Genomic DNA, 23441 nt, shown 5'->3' with positions numbered 1-23441 from the left:
TTTAAGAGAGCAAATTACACATACAGAGCTGGCTTTTAGGAAGAGAAGCTGTGTGACAGCAATACCAAGTTCATCAAGGAACCAAACCAAATTGTAAATCTTGTAAAGTTTTAACCCATTTCCTACAAATCACATGTGGTTGCCTTTTCCCGACCCTTTCAAAAGTTATTTCCTGCCTTTGGTTTTCAGTTTATTTAGTATACTGTGAAAATTCAGTTGCAGAGAATTGAAACTTGAGGTAGAAAGTCCATAATGTTCAACAGTTTATTAGATCGTTTGTTTTTGTTTACCGGTAGCGTATACTTTAGAGTGTCATTACTCCATGATGGTTTGCGGTAGACACATGACATTTTTCATGTTAAACTAGAGAATCAGCGCTTTCCAATGAGCCCCTGTTTGTTGAAAGAATAATATGAAAAGTTAGAAAGTCAGTCTTACTGTTTGTTTGGCTCATTGCTGCTTTTTCTCTGTGCGTTTCTCATCCGCCATCTTTGCTAGTGACATCTAGAGTCATGTCACTGAATTAGACACTGCTATTGCTATTGATTCAGAGGCTTGAATGTATTATTCTTGGCTCAGAGAGTGGAGAGGTTGTTCTAAGTTTATTGTAGTGACAGAAAACAGACAGAAAGATGTGACCAGTCAGATATTTAGTGCAGCAGAGGCTCTGGAGCGGATTTTTCAAGGAGGACAGAAAACACCCATAAATATGAAGGACATAACTCATGAACAGATGAAGTTAGAAACTTCAAATCACCTCGAAAACGACCCAAACAAATGTCTGCAACTTTTTGTGTTGTTGAGTTTTCTTTTGTTATTATGGTTTGCAGTGTTTTTATGTATAAAATAAGGAAAAGTTCAAGGTTTTTTCTTGTTTTATGGACTACTATCTGTTTTATGGGCCACTGAATCTGTGCAGCACTCGGTGAAACTGAGGCAAAACTCAAATGTATGAAAAACAGAACAAATCTTAATGTGGGTAAATAAGCAGCATTTCTCATGAACCTTTGCTTGTTAAACATTCAGCAGGTTAACAGGTGGATCCAGTCAGGTTACTGTGGTCAGTCCAGACTGACAGAGAGGCGGAGCCTGTGTCTGTCCAGGCTAACTAGAATAACTGAATGATAAGTGGACCACACACACTGACAAATGTGTGCGCAACTGCAGACACAACTGTGTCTGCAGACACACGCTGTAATATCAACAGAACCACATGCACATTTGTTTGAAATCTCAGGGTGAATGAACAATCCAACAAGACACAGCAAAAAAAGGCAAAAGCCTGGCCGTAGCATAATACCGCACGATGAGCTGGAAGTGAAGAGTCGAACCGGGCTTAATACTGCAGGTGGTTGTGGAGTTGATCGTGTGAAAAACAGCAGGTGCGGATGGAGACTGGAGGGAGCAGGATCTAGGAAACCACACCCAGCTGAACACACACACACACACACACACACACACACACACACACACACACAGACGCAAACTGGGGACAAATAAGCACAAGAGGGAAGGGAACACAGCGGAGAACACAAGGAAAACAGGGAAGGACAAGGTCCACNTAACTAGAATAACTGAATGATAAGTGGACCACACACACTGACAAATGTGTGCGCACAACTGTGTCTGCAGACACACGCTGTAATATCAACAGAACCACATGCACATTTGTTTGAAATCTCAGGGTGAATGAACAATCCAACAAGACACAGCAAAAAAAGGCAAAAGCCTGGCCGTAGCATAATACCGCACGATGAGCTGGAAGTGAAGAGTCGAAGCGGGCTTAATACTGCAGGTGGCTGTGGAGTTGATCGTGTGAAAAACAGCGGGTGCGGATGGAGACTGGAGGGAGCAGGATCTAGGAGACCACACCCAGCTGAACACACACACACACACACACACACACACACACACACACACACACAGACGCAAACTGGGGACAAATAAGCACAAGAGGGAAGGGAACACAGCGGAGAACACAAGGAAAACAGGGAAGGACAAGGTCCACAGGGTCCTAATCCTAACTTTAACAGAGAAACCATTTGCTACACATTATGTTAGTAAAACTTCATGGCAGCTACATTTACGTGTAAGTAAGTGAATCATTGTCAATGATATGCAATATACAATAATAATGCAAGGTTCAAAATCTTGCTGTGCTGCAGTAGATACTCATTATGCCTCAGGTTTCAGGTTGTCCTTCCTTATGTCCGTCCCATTCTCGTGGACACGATATCTCAGTAACACCTCGATGGGACGTCTTCAAATTTGGCAAAAACATTCACAGGGACTCAAGGATGAACTGATTAGATTTTGGTGGTCAAAGGTCAAAGGTCAAGGTCAGTGTGACTTCACAAAACACTCTTTAGCCACTACTCAAAATTGCTCAATTATGACAAAAATTCACACAAATGTTTAATATTTTATACGACTCTGGATAAACAGGGACGTAACCTGAAACTAGTTTGAGTGGAGGAGGCAGACAACCACGAGGATGTTTCTAGTTCATCTTATCATATGGTGAGTATACTTTGTGGCTCTAGGCTTATTATCCACCCTATAGCTCTAGCATTGCTGCTGAGTCCCTGAAGCTACTGGAACAGAGGAGGTCACAACAGGACTCTGGTACTGCTGCATCCTTGAAAACACAACAGTCCCGGTTCACACCTGCATTATAATGTGACAATATTGTAAGTGTTATCTATGGAGGAAGTTTTATCTCTTTGCAGGTTGACTTTAATGCATATTGAAATGGAAGTGAAACCAGTGGCTGCCTGGAACAGAGAAACACAATCTAAACTATATTTTGCCTTGGGAGGAATCATAATAATATAAGCTCCTTGTAGTTAATGGGCTTAATCCAGGAGTGTGGTGGTACAGCCCCCCCCCCCCCCGTTCCTCCTGATCACGTCCACACCCTGCAAGCTCACAGAAAACATGAAGACACAGTCCTTTTATCCTTGTTTCACTGCGATGAAATTAACGTTTCCATGACAGCATTGCATTATGTTACACCCTGCTTTCCATCAGTTACCTCACACGCAAAGAAAATAACTAATGTCAGTGAGGAGATAATCCCCCAGCAAGACACGATGTCCTACATTTAATTATCACCTTTTTCTCTTTTTGTTCTAAATCTCTTTGTCATTCACAAAGGTGATTAACACCTGTGATTCTGCATATTTCAACCCCCACATTTCCTATTTCTTATCCTATTGTTGTAGCATTGTTCCAGTGCATCCAAAGGTGTTGAGTGAAAAGTAGGTTCCGGTTCTGTCCTAACAAACATCTGGATGTTTTATCTAACCGACCACCTGGGAACTGAATAAAGTTTGGTGATAAAATTCATTGGTTGCTCTCACAAATCCTGCTGGGATTATCCACGACTACTGGGCTTTGCTGTGCCTCTTTTCCCCCCAATGTTGAATCCAAAATATTTGTGGGTGAGCCAAAACATGAAAGGCTATTTTAACCCAGGTGAGCTTTTTGTATCCCTGTTCCAGACAGAGGAGAGTGTTTGCTTTGCCTCCTAGACACTTTCTAATCATCGCTTCCCCTGAGGAAAGACTTATTCCAGGACATCAATTTCTCTAGCGCTGTCTGCAGCGGATACAGACTTATGGTGCCCTGGTGTCACTGGACTTTGTAGTTTGAAGCCAAACATCTCTTCTCAGAGATACCAACAGCTTTTCACACATTCTGCTGTTCGAGTTTAGCACCTTCATATTCTCGTTGGTTGAGTTAATTTCCTCTTAACCATGTTTTCATGTCTTTTCCTATAAGTGACAAAAACTATCAACGGTGGCTTTTAAGGACATTAACCAAAATCAAATTCCCTGGTACGTCGTGTTCAGGCAGCATGAAATAGAAGCACTAACACTTTAAACATGAGGTGCCATAATTTGAAGAGTCAGTGCAAATTACTGTTAATGGAAAACAATGGATTTGTTGTCAGACACTTGAGTGCTTACTGCAGTGTAAAGCTTTCAAGATATGAGCTTAAAACAGATAAAAGCTACTTTGAAAGCAAAACTATCAGCCTGGTGCAGTGTTTGCTTGTTGCCTTTTACAGGGACATGGTAGAGATGGTGCTATAAATCCTCCTTAACCAACTGACCTTTGAGGTCAGATTATGTCCCTAGTGGATGATGCCACAGGTCACACATCCAGTGCCAACATTTAGTGACAATGCAGGAGGTAGTCTGACTTTTATGTGTTTTTGAAGATGGAAAATTAAACTCCATCAGCCAATCAGTCACCAAACTCGGAAGCTTAGCTCGATCAGCAACAGACAAAAAAAAAAAAATTGTTCCATTTGCCGAACAAATTCATCACATCGGCAACAGCAAGTTAGCTAACGTTATCGTGTCTACTGTATCCGTCATGAATGAAAACAGACATGTAACATTATGAACCATCAAGTTACTGACACATGGAGGAGAAGAAGAACCAGTTCTGAGTCCAGCTGGACCCTGTAGCAGCTCGTAGGGTTCTCCTCCCTGTAAACCAGACCACGGTCAGACTTGGGAAGAAATTCAGCCTTGGACTGATCCGCTGGGACCGGCCGACTTCTCCTACTTTCTCTAGACAGATGTTGCTCTCTGTTCATATTCAAAGTCTGAAAATCAATAACTCCCCTCTGAACTAATGTTATGCGGTCCCATCACAGTAAACAGCAAGTCTACAAAGTCTCTTTGTCAATGTTATAATACAGTTGTGTGAAAATGCAGAGTAAGATTGATTGAAAACATCGGCAGTCATTTACTCGACATGGATAATACAACTTTGACAAAAATCAATGCAAACTTTAATGACAACAAAGCTCTAGGAGGATTCACATCACACCGTCCAGAGATGAAGGTTTGGCCCCTCAGATCAGATAAAGGGAAATCTTGGGGCCACAGCATGCAGTGAGACTGTAGTTAGCCCAGGCTCACCCACTGCGTTACAAACACTGTGTGTGCAGACAGTGTCAGTGCCTGAACACTATTTCCTCCATCTGCACTGAACACTGGCTTTCAATGTAAATCATGAGGTGTGGATTCATCCAGTGAGTGTTGTCTTATTTGCTACGCAGTATTTACGCGGCTACACTGTAGTGAGGGAGACGGATCCTGAAGCATTACATTTACTTTTGTCACTAAAGCTTCAGCGCTGCAGGAGACCTTGGTGTCAGCACTAGATACTACATCCATTTAATAAGTGCAAGGTAAAGATCATCAAAAGTGCACTTTATATACATCAAGTGCTTATAGTGCATGAAGCAGTGAATCAGTGTGTAACAGTTGCTGTGTAAATGGTCCATTGTTTTGAAGAGTCAAAATGGAGATGCTCTTGGTGTTCTGCATTTCTATGGACAGAATAATCATGGGACCATGATCAAACAGTCAGAACACATGTGTTATGATTCAGTTAAATAAAATTGACACGTGGGGCCAGTGCGGTGGTGTAGTGGTTAGCACTGTCACCTCACAGCAAGAATTTTTAAGAGGTCTGAACCTGGCTGTGTGGAGTTTGCATGTTCTCCCTGTGTCTGCAATTGACAAGTGCTCTTGGTTCTGTTCAGCACAGCTCATATTATTAAAACGATTCTAAAAGGATTTTAAATACCAAGACAGATGGAAAAGGACATCTTACACTCAAAATCAGTTCAACACCTCTCTGATACAACTGTGACGTAATGATGGTTGTGATTTCTGATGTGATGAAACAAGGCATCAAACATTCTGCCTCGGTACAACTGCTTTGAACAAACCATGGTTTGTTACCGGAGTGAAACCTCTGCTTTAGGCTCTTTTGTCTTAGTCTTAGTCCTCAGATCAAAAGTTTGTTTTTGTCAGACACACAAAAAAAGTCAGACATCCTTTTTAGGTTTAGTCGACTATAAAACTCTGGAGATTTTAGTCTGGTCTCAGTCAAAGAAAACCATAAATATATGTCTAGTTTTAGTCCACAAAACACATGATGATGATTCAGTCATTAGAGAATTAGGATGGTTTGAACATTTAGTTTAGTTTTACATAAATTTCTCTTGAGTTTCACTAAAGTGCTTTCTGATGAGATTTCATCCCACTGATTTTATTCTGAAAGAAAATGAAAGTAAAACAAATCCACAGAATGACAAGGTTGTGTGATTAAGAAAACGGCTTTGCAGGTGTCTGATATGATGTTATTCATTTCATCAAAACATCCAAACGCTGAAGAGGAAACAACCATGAAGTCTGGGAAGATGCAACAGCAAATCCAATGTAATCCTGGCAGAGCAATGAGTCAGTCATTGGTACAAGCTTTACTGAGAATCCAGAGAAGATGAAGCCCTACACAGTCAGAAAGAACCTGTACAACAGCCCTGCAGCAACATATAATGTTTTGTCGGCCTTAGTGGTACTGTTGTACAAGACTGTTATACTCATATTTACGGCGGCTGTGGCTCAGGAGGTTCGATCCCCAGCTCTTCCAGTCCACATGTCTAGATACAGATACTGAGCCCTGTAATGCCCCTGAAGGCTGTTCCATCAGTGTATGACTGTGTGTATGGGTGATGAATGACTGTGTGAATTTTGAGTGGTCGTTAAGATTAGACAAAGCGCTATATAACTGTAAGTCCGTTTATAATAGATTGTACACTATCATTAAGATTAACTTTTGGAACCTCTTCTAATACACAACACAAGCTGAGCGCCAGACAGCTGAAACCAAACTGTATTCAGTCTTCTGTATGCTCTGCATTTTAATAACTAGTAGATGACATAGAGTGACAACATTTAATTCCAGGGGCCTGTTGAAAATCTGCGACCTGCATGCTCTAGCAGAGATACCAAGTTTAACACTCCAAAAAAAAGTAAAAACTTATCTTAAGTCAAAGGTTAGCCAACCTTGCTATCTGGACTACTGACATTTCAGCAAAGCTTTAAAAAATAATGTTATTACCTCAGTTCATGTCTGACGCACCTTGAGGTGTCTTCATATTTGTGCTTTTCTTCCCAGTGATTTCGTAGCCGCAGGGCTTCTCTCCCGACCACAATACACACTCTCAGTGATATTAGATTTGAAAAAGGTCTGTTCAACCCCCATCATGTTCTTTTCCTGTCGCCATAAGTTTTCTGTAGCATTAAAGGTCATAGTTAGGTCCGTGCTACCACTGTTGGCCATCTGGGAAGATGATTCGGGTGCACGGGGGGGACAAATGTGCAGCTCAGCCAATAACAGACACACATTTACGTTATGACATTGATTGAAAAAAAAACAAACAAAAAAACAAAGTTTAATTCTGTGTTCTGTTTTTTGTGAATGAAAATCGAGATTTTGTTATAGTTTTCATTTTGTAACTCCATTTTACTCAGCTTTTTTTTTGTTAATGATATTGTCACTGTCTCACGACATCATGTCTGTGTCATCTCTGTCTCATCTTCATCATGCGAAAAAAAAAGTGGTTGATTAATATATATAGTCATAATTTTCATTCATGAATTAATGAATGCTATTCTAATCTCTGTAAAGAACCATTTACCCTAATCCCAAACTACTCAAGTGACAGACTGTGAAATATGCTGTTGATCCCACTGTCCGGGGGAGAGACCTATTTCAAAATGATCCATATATGACACACTGTAACATCACCCTCCCTTGATTTGCCTTTAAACCTGGAATATTATCCTCTGAGTGCTCTACATATTGGACAGAGAAACAACAGCACTGTGGCCCTCTGAGGCGGAATCTAATAAGGTTGAATTCCGTCTGTCATCAGCTCTGAGATTATTACGTCATCTATCAAACAATTGTTCCTCCTGAGGCATGACTACAAAATATCTTTAATGATGAGAGAACCTGAGGCTCAGCAAGAAATGTCATCCACTACCCAGTTAGAGTGTATTAAAAGTCAGCCTCCAGGTTCAGCAGCAGATGCTTCTATTCTCCTCAGTTCATCTCAGCAATTATTCTCTTCTCGCTTCATCTCGTAAAGGTTAAATACATAAATACCTACTTGTCATCCTAATTAACCGAAGCTTTTCCAAAGCTCACAGGGCTTCAGGAGCATGTACTTCAAATATTTAGTGACATGTGAATGATTCACCTCTTAAACTGAAGCCCAGTGGTCCCGCTGAAATTTAAAATGCAGCTCGATGAGCTCCTGATAGCCACAAAAGAAGAGTGTCATGTTTTTACCCAAATGTCAGGATGACAGTCATAAGATGGACAGATCTCAGCTGGGGCTGGAGTCAGACCGGGGCATGGTGGGGAAACCATTAAGGGAGGCCAGGGAGGTGCAGACCACAGAGAGCAGGGTGCTAGAGCAGAGTCAACTCAGACAGTAAAGCGAGGCAGGAGGAGGTGAAGACAAGAGCGGGAGGAGGTGAAGACAAGAGGAGGAGGAGGTGAAAACAAGAGTGGGAGGAAGTGAAGACAAGGGCAGGAGGTGGTTAAGGCAAGAAGAGGAGGAGGAGGTGAAGAGAAGAGTGAGAGGAGGTGAAGACAAGGGCAGGAGGTGGTGAAGACAAGAGGAGGAGGAGGTGAAGACAAGGGCAGGAGGTGGTTAAGGCAAGAAGAGGAGGAGGAGGTGAAGAGAAGAGTGGGAGGAGGTGAAGACAAGGGCAGGAGGTGGTGAAGGCAAGAGGAGGAGGAGGTGAAGACAAGAAGAGGAGGAGGTGAAGGCAAGAGGAGGAGGAGGTGAAGAGAAGGGTAGGAGGAGGTGAAGACAAGAGTGGGAGGAGGTGAAAACAAGGGCAGGAGATGGTGAAGGCAAGAGAAGGAGATGGTGAAGAGAAGGGCAGGAGGAAGTGAAGACAAGAGTGGGAGGAGGTGAAGGCAAGAGGAGGAGGAGGTGAAGACAGCTGGAGGCCTGACTCCTGCTCACCCGACTGCATTCCTGTAATTAAAGACACACACACACACACACACAAAGAGGGAAAAGGAGTGGGAGAGAGGCGACCAGCGAGGCAGAAGTGGAGGCCCTGACAGTACCACCCTCTTGAGGTCACCTGGCGCACGTCTGAGCCGGTTCGAGTGACGAGGATGGAAATCCTGGATAATAGTTCCAGAATCCGGCGACGTGGAATCCAACAGTGCTCCTCAGACCCGTTATCCTCACAATCCACAGACCTCTACCCCAAAAGCACATAGCCAGCAGCCAAGTAAGCAGGGTGATCATCAATGACCCTGGGTGGANAAAGACAGCTGGAGGCCTGACTCCTGCTCACCTGACTGCATTCCTGTAATTAAAGACACACACACACACACACACAAAGAGGGAAAAGGAGTGGGAGAGAGGCGACCAGCGAGGCAGAAGTGGAGGCCCTGACAGTACCACCCTCTTGAGGTCACCTGGCGCACGTCTGAGCCGGTTCGGGTGACGAGGATGGAAATCCTGGATAATAGTTCCAGAATCCGGCGACGTGGAATCCAACAGTGCTCCTCAGACCCGTTATCCTCACAATCCACAGACCTCTACCCCAAAAGCACATAGCCAGCAGCCAAGTAAGCAGGGTGATCATCAATGACCCTGGGTGGAGAAGGGGGGCGGTACAGGGGTACAAAGGACAGGTAGAGACAGGTTTCACTTGGGATGCATACAGGTGGGATGGATATGCAGAGAGGGGAACAGCACAGGGATTAATGTCAGACGATGTGGCAGTTATAAAATCAGGATTTGACCACAGGTCTAGACATACACTAGGTTTAGACCTAGTCTTGTTGTATACAGTTTCTGGCCCAGACACTGCAGCCTTTCTGCTCTGCAGTTCACCCAAGTCTAAAGTCATCAATTTGACTCGAGTTTGACTCAAATCCAAGTCAAGTGACTTGAGACACACCTCTAGCTGTCACAACAGAGACCGGGGTTCACCTCCAGAGTCCTGTCCTGTCAAAAGTACGTTGGTTAAGGTTAGGGAAAGATGAAGGTTTAGGTTAAATGCGAATAAACAGGTTGTTTCTGAAGTCACTGAGAACCTTTTCTGATTAAAACCAGACAAGGATCTATCCCTGATCTGAAGTGAGTCTCAATAGAACCATAGGACTGTTTAATAAAGCTGAAGTCACTTCACTGTCTGCTATTTTCTGTATCAACATATTTTTAACTTACCAAATATGTAAATTAACATTTCCTCATTACATTAATCAAAAACATAATCCAGTCACAGTTATGTTTCCTTCTAAACTTATTTTCTTAGTTTAGTTGTATATGTATATAATATTGTTGAATTGTACCCCATGCAACTTGCTGCTGGTCCTGAGGCCGACACAGTGTCTCTGCTTTGTTTAGTCCAGATTAAATCAGATTTAGTCACATTTAGTCAAATTAGATCTCATTTAATGAGAACCATTCCAACTCAATATTTGTCCTTTGGGGAACTAATGCAAAGGGCTTAATTTAAATTGGAAACAATATTACATTCAAATAACTCTCATTATCATGTTAGCTGAGAGTTGAACAGTGAGTCACTCATTTCATCCCAACTGTAATTACACACATAAGCATTATGTAACCAATTCATCCAATCAGGCTGCAGCGACTTTCTTGCTTGATCTTACTTGCTTTCACACACACACACACACACACACACACACACACACACACACACACACACACACACACACATTCATGTTTCCATTACTTCAAGGACATTTCACTGACTTACATTCATTTCCACTAAACCTAACCCACCACACAACCCTACAATTTAATGGTCTACATTACAGGAAGCTGTGTGAACTTGGAGACACTGTCTATCCTAAAGGGAATGCGAGTCCCCACAATGTGTGTAAACAGAGTCATGTCCCCACAACATGAGTAATACAAGTACACACACAGGCTGCATGACCCTTGTTTTACCTATGTTTTGTCATTTTTTCAATAGTCCAGAGTGTCCATGTCCATGTCTGTAAATTCACTAATGTACTAACAAAAAAACACACACACAAAGACTCTTTCATTCTCTCTCTGTGTCTTATTATATCTCTCTCTCACTCTGATAGATTTAGACGCTCAGTACTCACTAACACGGGCTCAGCGCGTCAGGGCGGCAATGTTCCCGGAGACCCTGGTGGAGGGAGAGGCAGCTATGCCAGTCCAATCAGATCCTTCACAGCAGAGCAACGTACAGCGATTGGCTGAGCCCTCGCAGCTGCTAAAGACAGCCATCGTCCACCTGATCAACTACCAGGATGATGCTGAGCTGGCAACCAGGGCGGTGCCGGAGCTAACCAAGCTGCTGGCAGACGAGGATCCGGTACAGTGACACGACTGAACCAGTATCACATTTTTTACTCACTCACATGAACCAGTTTACAAATATCTGTTTCCTCGCATGTCTAGGTTGTGGTCAACAAGGCGGCCATGATAGTCAACCAGCTGACCCGAAAGGAGGCGAGTCGGCGGGTGCTTGTGCAGTCCCCGGCCATGGTGGGCGCTGTGGTGCGCGTCATGACAACAGCAGTTGACATGGAGACGGCCCGGTGCGCAGCCAGTGTGCTCCACAGCTTGTCACACCAGAGGGAGGGGCTGCTGGCCATATTTAAGTCTGGAGGGATCCCAGCACTTGTCCGCATGCTAAGGTAGAGATAATTAAACTAATTTACAATGAAGTTTTGGCCACTTGGGGGCAGCAGAAACAAGTTGTAAACATGATCTTCACATATCGTGACTTTTCAACTTCAACAACACAGTTACAGAGCGTCATTGTCATTCATTTGTAGTTGAGTTTGTGTCCATCTAATGAGTGTAAACCCTCTGTCCCTGCAGCCCTGGTTTTGTCTCCACAAGCTCTGAGAAAAGTATCTGGCTCTTTATCTGCTAACTGCTTCACTGTGTTCCCCAGCTGCTCTCTGACTGTCCACTGAGCAGGTCGTGGAATGTGGCTTTCTACAGCTTTTTTTCTGTTAAACATTGAGCTGAAACGCTGAGGGAAGCTGCAAATTCAGATAATGGTCTGGTTCATCACTACCATTGATCCTTTTCACACTCTTGTGTCACGATTAAGGTAAGGATGGACCCGAATGCAGACCAAACACAAGGGAGTAGGTGGAAAAAGATAATTTTACTTACAAAAACACAAGGTAACACAAGGGACAGGAACATATGCCAGAAGCACGAGGAACACAGGGAACTTGAACAGTAATCAGAAGCACAGGTAACTTGAACAGGTAACACGGGGGACAACAACAGATGAACTGACACAGACAAAGGGGAGCATAGACTCAAAATAGACTCAAGGGAGGCAAAGGTGATTGAACATCAGTGAAACACATTAGGGCGGGTGTCACAACTGGACACGTACAGCGATTGGCTGAGCCCTCGCAGCTGCTAAAGACAGCCATCGTCCACCTGATCAACTACCAGGATGATGCTGAGCTGGCAACCAGGGCGGTGCCGGAGCTAACCAAGCTGCTGAAACACATTAGGGCGGGTGTCACAACTGAACTAAGACTTGAACCCAAATGCACGACTCCAAGACAAAGTACCAATCAACAATATTTTAATGACAAAGTAGCAACAGAAAATCACTCTAACAGAGGAATATACTGTATATTTAAAGTACCCAAATAAAAATCGCTCTCTCGAGGAAAACCAACAAAAAATTCAGGACACAGGAAAAGACAAAGTATCTAAATAATGTACAGCAAGACTGTGGCAAAATGTAATATTGAATTCAAAACCTGGCAAGGGACAACGTGGCTGGCGTGGTTCTCCGGCAACAAGACAAGATGAACTGGCACAGGACGAAGGGAAATGCAGACTACACACACACACACACACACACACACAAACACACAAACACACAAACACACACACTCACAAGGTAATGGGAAACTGGTGGAAACAATCAGGGCGGGGCTGACAATCAGACCAGTGGGAAACACACAAGGGAAGGAGGAAGTTACCTGAAACGAGAGGAGAGTTATGTTTTCAAAATAAAACGAGGTCACGAGACAGACAACACTAAACATAACTTAATGTCTCTTCATGGACATGAGCTGGGGTCAGCAAGGGGCCGGTGGACAGGAAGGAAAGTAACAATTTAAGGAGCCTGGTATCACAGGGGCAGAGCAGAAGAGCATCAATTGATGTTCAGGGGCAAAACAGGGAAACTCGGGAGGACGGCCGAGAGGCTGTATGGACAGACTGGGCAGTTCAGTGGGGCGACCTGGAGGTCAGGCAAACAGATGGAACCGTTCTGAAGGCCGACAGCAAAGACTGAGTCTCTGCAGAGGACGACGGCAAAGACGAGGCCCCTCTGGAGTGTGCGCAGGAGGCCTGCGCCAGGAGGCCAGTGTTGCAGGCGTAGCCCCTCTGGAGGGTGACCAGGAGTTGACTGGGTTGGTGACTGGGGAGCAGGAGCAGGAGTTGGCCAAACCGCCCACTGGGGAACAGGAGCAGGTGTCGACCGGACTGACTACCGGAGATCATGAGCTGGTGACAGCTGAATTGCAAACTGGGAATCAGGAACAGCAGTCGGCCAGACCACTGACTCAGACCACTGACCACGGACCACTGACTCGGAAGCAGGAGACAACTGGACCACAGATAGGACACAAGAAGCAGGAGTTGGCCAGACCACTGACTGGGAACCAGAATCAGGAGTCAGCTGGGCCACCAACAGGACACAATAAGCAGGATTCAGCCAAACCACTGACTGAGAACTAGAATCAGAAGTCAGCTGGGCTGCCAATGGGATACGAGGAGCAGCTGGTGGCCAGACCGCCAACAGAACGTGAGGAGCAGGAGTCAGCCGGACCACTGACTCGGAAGCAGGATTCAGCTGGACCGCAGACAGGACACGGGGAGCAGGATTCAGCCAGACCGCAGACAGGACAAGAGGAGCAGGGGAGACGATGCCCAGAACCACCAACTCAGGAACAAGAGAGACGTCTACCGGGACCCCCGACACTGAAATAGCTGATGTGTCAGCCAGGATGGTAGACCCAGGAACTGAGTCAGGAGCAGATGAGACATCAACCAGGACCCCCAAAGTTAAAACAGCTGATGCGTCAGCCAGGTGGTTGGCGAAGGCTCCTGGTCACTGGAGAGCAGAAGCTCTGGATAGTGGTGTAGTTGGGCCTTGGGCTGGAAGCTGGAGACCTGAGGCCGAGGCTCATGCTGGAAGCTGGTGACCCAGGACTGGTAGCTGGAGTCCTGGGGCTGAGGCTGCTTGGGTAACCGGTGTCTCCGTGACCTGCGTTTCTTCCGAGGGGCTCCCACCCCTAGATACCTTCCAGGAAAGGCTAGCCGGGTTCCCCAAAAAGGAGACGGCTCAGGGTCCTCCAGATTAGAATCAGATAAGGGAGTCGGGCAATGTGCTGAGAACCCTGGCGACTGATGGGGGTGCTGCTGGCTGGGAGGATTGAGGCTTGTGCTGGTAGCTGGAAACCTGGGGCTGGTAGCAAGGAACCTGGGGCTGGGGCTGAGGCTGAGTTTTCCTGTGGTGACGGGAGCCATGATATCCTTGTCTTCTGTGGCCACCATGGAACCCCGGAAAAATAGCCAGATGAGTTCCCTTGAAAGGGGACTTGTCAGGGTCCTCCAGGTCAGACTCATTCAGTGGGGCCTGACGACCGAAGGGGGTGGCTGGGAGGATTGAGGCTGACCGTGAAGGAACCTCAAATAAGCCATGAAGCTGGCATAGGCTGCTGGGTCCATATTTTGGTTAGTTTGTACTGTCACGATTAAGGTAAGGCTGGACTCAAATGCAGACCAAACACAAGGGAGTGGGTGGAAAAAGATATAATTTTACTTACAAAAACACAAGGTAACACAAGGAACTTGAACAGGAACCAGAAGCATGGGTAACTTGAACAGGTAACACGGGACAATAACAAACAAACTGACTAATACAAAGGGGAGCACAGAGACTAAATAGACACAAGGGAGGCAAGGGTGATTGAACACAGGTGAAACACATTAGGGCGGGGCAGACAATGAACAAAGAAGGAAACAGGACAAAGGCGGGAAGTCAAAACATCAAGAGACACACAAGGAACCTAACTACAAAATAAAATAGGAAATGACCAAACTCAAACATAATGTGTCCGTCATGGCAACCATGAAAACTCTTGCATTGGTTTAACATTTTCATTTGATAAATTGTTGTATGAGTATCAGTTATAGACATTTTAACCAAGTAACCAAAAATGAACTCTAAAAATATTCTGTTGTGAAATCAGTCTAGTCACGCCGCTGTGACACAATCGTTCTTCAACTGCAGCTTCTGAAGGATGTGGCCCCTGAACTGGGATACGGCTGTAGTATCTGTGTTCCCCGTCCACTGTATGTTAATTTGCTCTGTCCCTGCTACCTGCATTTAGTTCCCTGTAGTTTTTTCCTGGATACCTACCTGCCACCTTGTCATTTCATCTGCCAGTAAGTCTGCCTGTGCCTGCATTAGGGTCCACTGCTGCCTGTGCTGCTTCCATCCGCTGTAACACATTTATTGTTATCTCTTCTGCTGAAAAAAAACAACTCCATAGTTTGTCTGTACAAGCAGGTTATCATGACCCATAGTTCCAGTTTACTGTTAGGTGACCTCTAGTGACCAATGTAATTATGATGGGAACAAAGGAGGAAGTCAGAGGATGATGTAAATAGAAAGATAAAGTCTGCGTTAGGAGGAGGTTGTGGTAGATAAATGAGTCAACATTTTTCCACAGGAGACTGCTGGTCATTTCCCTTTTAAACCAATAGTCAGTGTTGTTTCTTTTATCCATGACCGTTCCACAACTTTAACCACATAATTATTATTGTAACTAAGACCAAGCAATCCAATGCGCCTGCTATGATTAGTATTTGAGGGTAAGGTCTTTTAGGTTGGAAGGCTTATGATAAAAAAGACATTCTCTCTGTAAACACACAGTGTGAAATGAAGGGAGCTGAAATTTAAAAAAAAAACTACTTTTGTCAGGTGCTGAATTTTGTTCAGCCTCCAATATAGCAACTAGAGGTCATCTAAAAAGTGTAGCAGATGAGGTTAGGCTTCAATTTTAGCTCTAAATTAAAGGCCTTTCCAACCCCCAGGCAGGGCTGCCGAGTTAATCCCTTACACAGGGGCTTAACAGAGGAGAATAAATCATACTGCTAATTGATTTGGAGCTTAATTCACACAGAAAATGAAATGAAATTGAATAAAAAATTAGAACTTTAAGAGCTTCAAAGAGAGCAGCCAGGTTGGTGTGTGTGACTTGTATTAATGCTATCAACCTTTTCTCCCTGTCTCTCTTCTCCTCCTCTCTTAACACACTCTCTCTTTCTTTGATTTCTTTTAGCAGGTTTGGGTGTGCTCTTCACCCTCAGCAACCTCCTGCACAATCAAGTTTTTTTACTTGTGTGTCTGCTCATGTCAAAACAAATTTTGGTTCAAAACTATTTTTGGAGGATCTTTTGGCTGGTCCTAATGTCTTAAAGGGCTTTTCATTGGTTCAGTTGGGGTTAGACATTTATTTGTGATGGTTAACAAAGTGGCTCAGGAATGCATTATGTCAATGACTGTTCCCACAACTATAGAAAGACCAATATCAGGGGAGTCCCACTGGGTTGTTTCTGGTTGGACTATCTAAAACCCAAAAAAACTTGTATTTTGTAAAATATTGCTCAAACATAATTGAACACTATTTTTAGTAAATTATTTTAATATGAATCATACGCCTCGAAGGCTGAACCGGAATAACATGGTCGTCACTAGCTTTGCCCGCGCTTAACGTTGTCTGACTAAGTGCTGCTTCTGTTTCCTAGCAACCTTGACAACACGTAATTATTTATTCATTTATTTTTACAAAAACCTGAGGTTTTAAGGCCGTTGGTTGTTGTACGGTTTGCTGTTGATCTAAGCTGAAACCCAATACTTACATTTAACAGTGTAATCCTCCGAGGGATGCGGCACAAGCTTAAGAGTCTACATGCTAACAGTTATGTGAGGCTGTACTTAGCTACAGTAACCCTAAATACTAGCATCAGCATGCTAACATGCTCATAATGGTAATGTTAATATGCTAATGTTTAGCAGGTATTTGATATGTTCACTGTCTTAGTTGTCAGCTGACATTTACTAATTCACAGTAAACCTCAAGTAGGCTACAGCTGAGGGTGATTGAAATGACATCAGTTTTGCAGGTATTCTAAAGTGCTGAGAAAATTTAAATTTTGACTTGATGATGGTACCAGGTGAAATTTTTACCAAAGTAATTACAATTCATCCTGAAGGAAACATGACTGTGCCAAATGCATACCAATCCATCCAGTAGTTCCTGAGACTCAAATCACAAATATGAGAGAGCATGAGAGGTGCAGTCAGAGGAACACCAAAGTTCTTAGGATTCCTCCTCTGGGGACCATAAATGTCTGCACAAAATGTCATGACAATCCATCAAATAGTTGCTGAGATATTTCAGTGTGAACACTCCTGTCATCCACTGAACTCCACAAGGCATCGGAGGAGAGGATTTCCAGAAATGGTTGGTACGCAGGATACAATGAACACAAGGCAGACTGATCCAAGGGGAGAAGGCTGAGGTGAGGTCAGATGACTGGTAGAAGGTCATACACAAGAAAACTAACTGCAGTAGGAATAAAGTCTGGAACTCAACAAAGGACGAAGACGAACTGAAACCAGTGGAAGAGAGAACATATACTAAATACAACAGGAGAGGGGAGACAATGAGACAAAGGTGCAACACATCAGGGCAGGGCCAATAATCACAGTGGTGGAAAAAAAACACACAAAGACAGGAATTGAAACTGAAACAAGAGGGAGAGTAAGTTTTCAAAATTAAATATTGTGTAAAAAGTGTATAAAAATGAAAGACATAACCAAAAATGAAAACTTTTTTTAAGAAACAGAGCTGGACATGACAACTCCAGCAAGTGGTGGACTAACCAATCAACTGACCAACTGAAAAACCATGATTGCCACCCCTAGAGCCCTACTGCTAGCTAAAAAAAGTTAACATTAACCCTCCGAATCTAAATTGTGCAGTGTATGACTTTTTTTATTTAGAATTTAAAAAGCACATTTAAAAACAGCAAACAGCTGACCAAAGTGCTGTGCAACACCAAGAAAAACACAATCAACAACATCAACAGACAATGGATCAGTGCAACAAAAACAAGCAAGCTGATCCATTGAGGGCTTTGAAAAAAAAAAACAGTAGAATCTTAAAATCTATCCTAGAGTAAATTGGCAGCCAATGGAGATAGTCCAGGATAGGGGTCATGTGATCCCTCCCCTTGGAACCAGTCAGAAGCTGAGCTGCAGCGTTCTGGACCAGTTACAGGTGAGACAAGGATGGCTGACTGATTCCAGAATACAGGGAGTTACAGTAATCAAGCCTGGAGGATATAAGAGCATGGATGACTCTTTATGTCAGTAAATGCGAGGAAGGGTTTTATTTTGGTGATGGTATGAAGCTGAAAAGAGCTGGATTTTACTACTACCTTTACCTACTTGTCAAATTTGAAGGCAGAGTCAAAGATTATGCCATGTTTTTGGTAAAGGGCTTAATGTAGATGGAAAGGTAATGAAGGTCATTGGTGATCGAGACAATGGAGTCCTTGGGGACCAAAAAGAACAACTTCAGATTTGTCCAGGTTCAACTGGAGATGGTTTAGAGCCATTCAGCCTCTTATATCCACAAGGCACATGCCTTCCTGTTGTGACGATCCAAAAAAACGTGAGTGAAAAGTGAGCAAAAATAGGCAAGACTTTGTAGGGTATAAAGACTGCACTGTCCTTTTTCTGGATGGCATAAATTGTATGTGTTCACAAACAGCTGGACTAGTAAGGAGGCTGATGACAAATTATAAGTCAAAAACATTGCTGATCCATAGTAATGTGTCAGTGGTTGCTTCACCAGATGCTGTGTTGTGAGCAAGTGAGACCAACTACCAAAGCTTCTTCAGCCCATGTCTGACCGACTTGTGCAGATGAGACATGACGTCTGATAGTCAATAGTCAATAAAGGTTTAGAAATCTGTCTCTTCCTCTTCGTCTGTCTCATGTAGTTCACCAGTGGAATCAGTCTTATTTTACGCCATCACCACCCTCCACAACCTGCTGCTGCACCAAGAGGGAGCCAAGATGGCGGTGCGTCTCGCTGATGGCCTGCAGAGGATGGTTCCATTGCTGAAAAAGAGCAATCCCAAGTTCCTGGCCATCACCACTGACTGTCTGCAGCTCCTGTCCTATGGCAACCAGGAGAGCAAGGTGAGGAGAGGGGCTTAACACTGGGCAGGAGATCCTTGTTGTGTCCTCTTACTTATTACACAACTACGCCTCCTGCTTTCTGTTTCTTGTCAGCTCATCATCCTAGCCAATGGAGGCCCAGAGGGTCTGGTTTTCATCATGAGGAACTACAACTATGAAAAGCTCCTGTGGACCACCAGCCGTGTCCTCAAAGTGCTGTCTGTCTGTCCCAGCAACAAGCCAGCCATCGTAGAGGCTGGTAAGTCGGCATCATTGGACATGAATGTAGAAGACTGAGTGTGGATGTTTGTGTAGTGTGTAAGTGTATTTCATTCTTTCTCCAGGTGGTATGCAAGCTTTGGGCCAACACCTTACAGGTTCAAGTCAGCGTCTGATCCAGAATTGTCTGTGGACCCTCCGCAACCTGTCAGACGCTGCAACCAAACAGGCACGTATGGCTTCACCCACTACTCCTACAGAATGCTTTGATTGCTATGACTAGTATTGCCATGTTTTCTTTTTTTTCTCAAGAGGAGAAAAAACGCTTTGAAGTTAATGCACTGCAGTCTCACAGGTTCTATACCTGCTCCTCTGTCAGGTCCAAGAGAGAACCAAGCAGCTGCTTTGACAGTATGGAGCAGAGAGCGAGTCTGACAGGCAGCTGGCTCTGGAGAGCTGGCCAGCCGACTTCTTTTAACCTCCTCTTGTGGATGGGACGCTTCCAGTAATTTAACTAGAAAAGAACTCAGAGACTACAGATCTCTGCCAAGGCCAGTGTCAAGCAACATGCACCAGACTTCAGAGAAATTTTTTTGAAATATAGTAAAGAATTTAGTGGGTTCTTCCCTGGTCTAGGCCCCATCACTGGCATAGACCAACATGTTTAGCTTGTCTGGTGTAGCGGTGCTGGTGGGTGGTGTGCTGCTGTTCCCTGTAGCGTCCGTTATGCAGACCTGGTGTTAGTGCTCAGCTCCAACTCCACTTTGTTCCTGTATTTCCTTTTGTAGGCTTTAATTGTCTTCTGGAGGGCTGGTGTGTTTCTGTGCATTCAAGTTGCCAGAGTTAAACACAGTAGTGTGTGTGTTGAGAGCTGCATGCACCTCACTGTTAATCCAGGGTTTTCGATTAGGGAAGATTTTGACCTTTTTTGACTGAGTCCACATTCTCATCGATGCTGCTGTTGGTGGCAAGGAGGAACATTTTCCAGTCCACTTGATCAAAACAATCTTCTAGCATACAGACAGTGGGTACTTCCTGTTTCAGATTCTGTCTATAGGAAGGAAGGAACAGAATGGAGAATTTATTATAGAAGTTATAAAAGCTATTTGCAGAACGATTTTTATGCCTCCAGGGAGATGGGTTTATCAATGGCCCAGTTTTGTCTTTCGCTTGTTATGCAGTTAATATGTTGAAAGGTATTTAGTGTTCAGCTAACACTCTCTCCCGGTTGGCTTGTGGCCTCCAGGTGCACGGAAAGGTCTGTTTTGGCTTGAGGGGTTAATGAAAGCAGCTGTCGTGATAACGGAGAATTCCCTCAGTAGCCAGACTGGTCAGCAGACAATTATGATGTGCTCCAGGTCAGGAGAACAGAAGGATTTGATGGTGTGTCTATCCAAGGTAGCACCAAGATCACCGCCTTTGCTTTTCCCTGATAGGGCCTGTGATCTCTTTTTGCAGTGCATGGAGAAATTGTCATGGTTTCCCTAAAGGACTCTTTGTGTTTGGACTTCTGTATTATGTTTGGAGTTTTTTTAATCAGCTTGGTAATTGTCATTTCCTGCTTTATTTTGAAGTAGCTTCTTTGTGTGTCTCTTGTTTTTTTTTTACTTCTTGTCTTTGTCCTGTTTTCCCCCAGTTTGATTGTCTGCTCCGCCCTAATGTGTTTCACCTGTGTTCTATTGTCTTCGCCTCCCTTCTGTATTTAAGTCTCTGGCCCAATCCCAATGCCCCCCCCCCCCCCTTAGGCCTAAGCCCTGAACCCTCAAAGACTTAACTGACATCACCTGGTGAATGATTGAGTACAAGAGGCTGCAAGGGCTCAAAATGGTGTAAAGAGGAATGGGGCAGCACTGTGTGACACCTTTATATCATGTAAAACATGTGGCGTACAGTTGTGGGGTTGAGAATTCTGACTTTCCATTCTTCATGTATGTGTTTTTAAACAAAATAATGATGCTGGATCAGATCTGGTGAAAGCAGACTTGGAATTTATCATCATGTCACAGGACAGATAACTACAAACAGTTCTGTCTCGGAATCACAGTGAGCTGTGTGTGACACTGTCACATGCTGTCTTTTTACTTGTAATACTAATGTTAGGGTTCATTCCTCTCATGCTCCTGTGTTCCTTCTTCTTCTTTCTTATTATTTCCTCCGTTTTACGGCCTTACGGGAAAGTGTGCATGAAGGGCTCAAAATGTCTGCTGGAGAGCCCTCATGCCCTCGATGGTTTGACAGTGAGACAGCCCTCATCGCTCACAGACTCACTGGGAACGCACTTCCAAGTCTGTGAGTCTGAGGGTGGACACTGGGATTGGGCCTCTGTCTTCCACTTGTGTCTGTCTGTCTGTCTGTCTGTCTGTCTGTCTGTCTGTCTGTTGTCACCATGTTATCCTGTGGATCTGTAATTTCTCCTGTTGGCCTTCGTGTTTCCCCGTCATCGTGCTCCAGTGTTTTCTGAGTTCTGGTTTTTGTTCCTGCCTGTTGTTTTTTTTTTTTTTTTTTGTTTTTTTTATTCTCAGTTTTGTAAGTTTCTGTTTTTGTTATTAAACATTATTTTTCAACTACCCCCTTTTTAGTTGTTGTTTTTTGGTTGCATTTTGGGTCCAACTATCCTTGACACTAGAAAAGTGGCGGCTCACGAGGGTGGTGCAGTAACTCAAACATCCATGTTTCTATAAAGCATGTTACAGCACACCCCCACAGTCTCTCATTGATGGAGAGCTGTGTGTGTGTGGTGTTTTTAATGGTTGAGTTCCCCAAACAAAGATGCAGGGTCAGGGTTATAAAAGTCTGGCTTTCAGTGAAAGATGGCTGACCTCATGTCCAGAAGTGTTTGGCGCTCATACACTAACCTACTTTTACCATTTGCTGCAGAAATATAACAACATGAAAGTGCTAAATGAACAATGAAAGTACTACACTTTGCAGGGGCTTGCGACAAGGCCGGCATGCATGGCACCACCTTGGGTCTTTTTGTAACTGAATTTAATTTCCCAATTTTCTATTATTGCTTTTAAATCTATAGGAGGGGTTAGATGGTCTGCTGCAGATACTGGTCACCCAGCTGGGCTCAGATGACGTTAACATGTTGACCTGTGCAACTGGCATCCTGTCCAACCTCACCTGTAACAACTCACGCAACAAGGTAACCACGATGAGACGGCGCGTGTCATTCTAACACCATGAGCATTGATCCGCTGATGTCACAGCCTTGCTCCTCTGACAGATTCTGGCTGCAGGATCTGCTCCCGGTCAGCCCCAGACCAGAAGTACACATCAGTATGTTTCCGCGTACATTTGGCCGCGGGGTCACAGTCAACATTGAGCCAGTTGAAATCAGCATTTTTGAAATGACACTAAATATTGATCATGATATATTAAGTCATAAATCTATGTATTTTTTTTTTAATTTTAATTACTAACTAAAGCGAAGAAAAGAGCTCACACCCCTCCACAGACCATTACTCACATGACCTCCGTGATTCATTTCAGTTGATCCAGACCAAGGGGGACACAAAAAGATCCATCATTGCCATATAGTTCTGATCCAGTTAGTGTTCACACAAACAACCAAGAGGACAGAATATGAAACTGTATGGGCTTACGAGTAACTCCTTTACTGGACTTTTCTGGTGTCGATATCCTGCATCACCATCAATGTTACAAGAAAATCAGCAGCAGTGGGGGGTGGGGGGGGGCGGCCTTGCCAACTGCAGTCGGGGGAAAAAGCAGTTTTTATGGTGTGATGTTTTAGCCCTGATGCACCGCAGTCTCTTGCCAGAGGGGAGTGACTCAGTTTGTTCCTGGGGTGGGAAGAGTCTGCTACAATCTTTCCTGCTCGCCTCAGGGTCCTGGAGGTGAGCAGGTCCTGGAGGGGTGGCAGATCGCAGCCGATCACCTTCTCGGCAGAGTGAATGACACACTGCAGTCTGCTCCTTTCCTTGGCAGTGGAAGCAGCGTACCAGGTGGTGAGGGAGGAGGTGAGGATGGACTCGATGGTGGCGGTGTAGTATTATGATCATCATAAAGTCCTGACGTCATGGTTGGTCTAACCTC

The 23441-nt window shown here is 44.2% G+C and overlaps 1 protein-coding gene across 1 annotated transcript in view; it reads left to right on the top strand.

Annotated features, from left to right (window-relative positions):
• Positions 1-23441, top strand: part of LOC111236265 (junction plakoglobin-like) — a 91437-nt gene that overhangs the window by 29372 nt on the left and 38624 nt on the right. The window contains exons 3-8 of the mRNA XM_022764939.1: positions 10972-11225; positions 11312-11550; positions 18983-19184; positions 19278-19422; positions 19508-19611; positions 22411-22530. Coding sequence (XP_022620660.1) covers positions 10972-11225; positions 11312-11550; positions 18983-19184; positions 19278-19422; positions 19508-19611; positions 22411-22530 — 1064 coding nt within the window. The remainder of the gene's footprint in view (positions 1-10971; positions 11226-11311; positions 11551-18982; positions 19185-19277; positions 19423-19507; positions 19612-22410; positions 22531-23441) is intronic.

Source organism: Seriola dumerili, unplaced genomic scaffold, assembly GCF_002260705.1.
Source record: "Seriola dumerili isolate Sdu_G_001 unplaced genomic scaffold, Sdu_1.0 BDQW01000609.1, whole genome shotgun sequence".
Lineage (NCBI taxonomy): Eukaryota > Metazoa > Chordata > Actinopteri > Carangiformes > Carangidae > Seriola > Seriola dumerili.
This window is presented reverse-complemented; position numbering and strand designations above follow the sequence as displayed.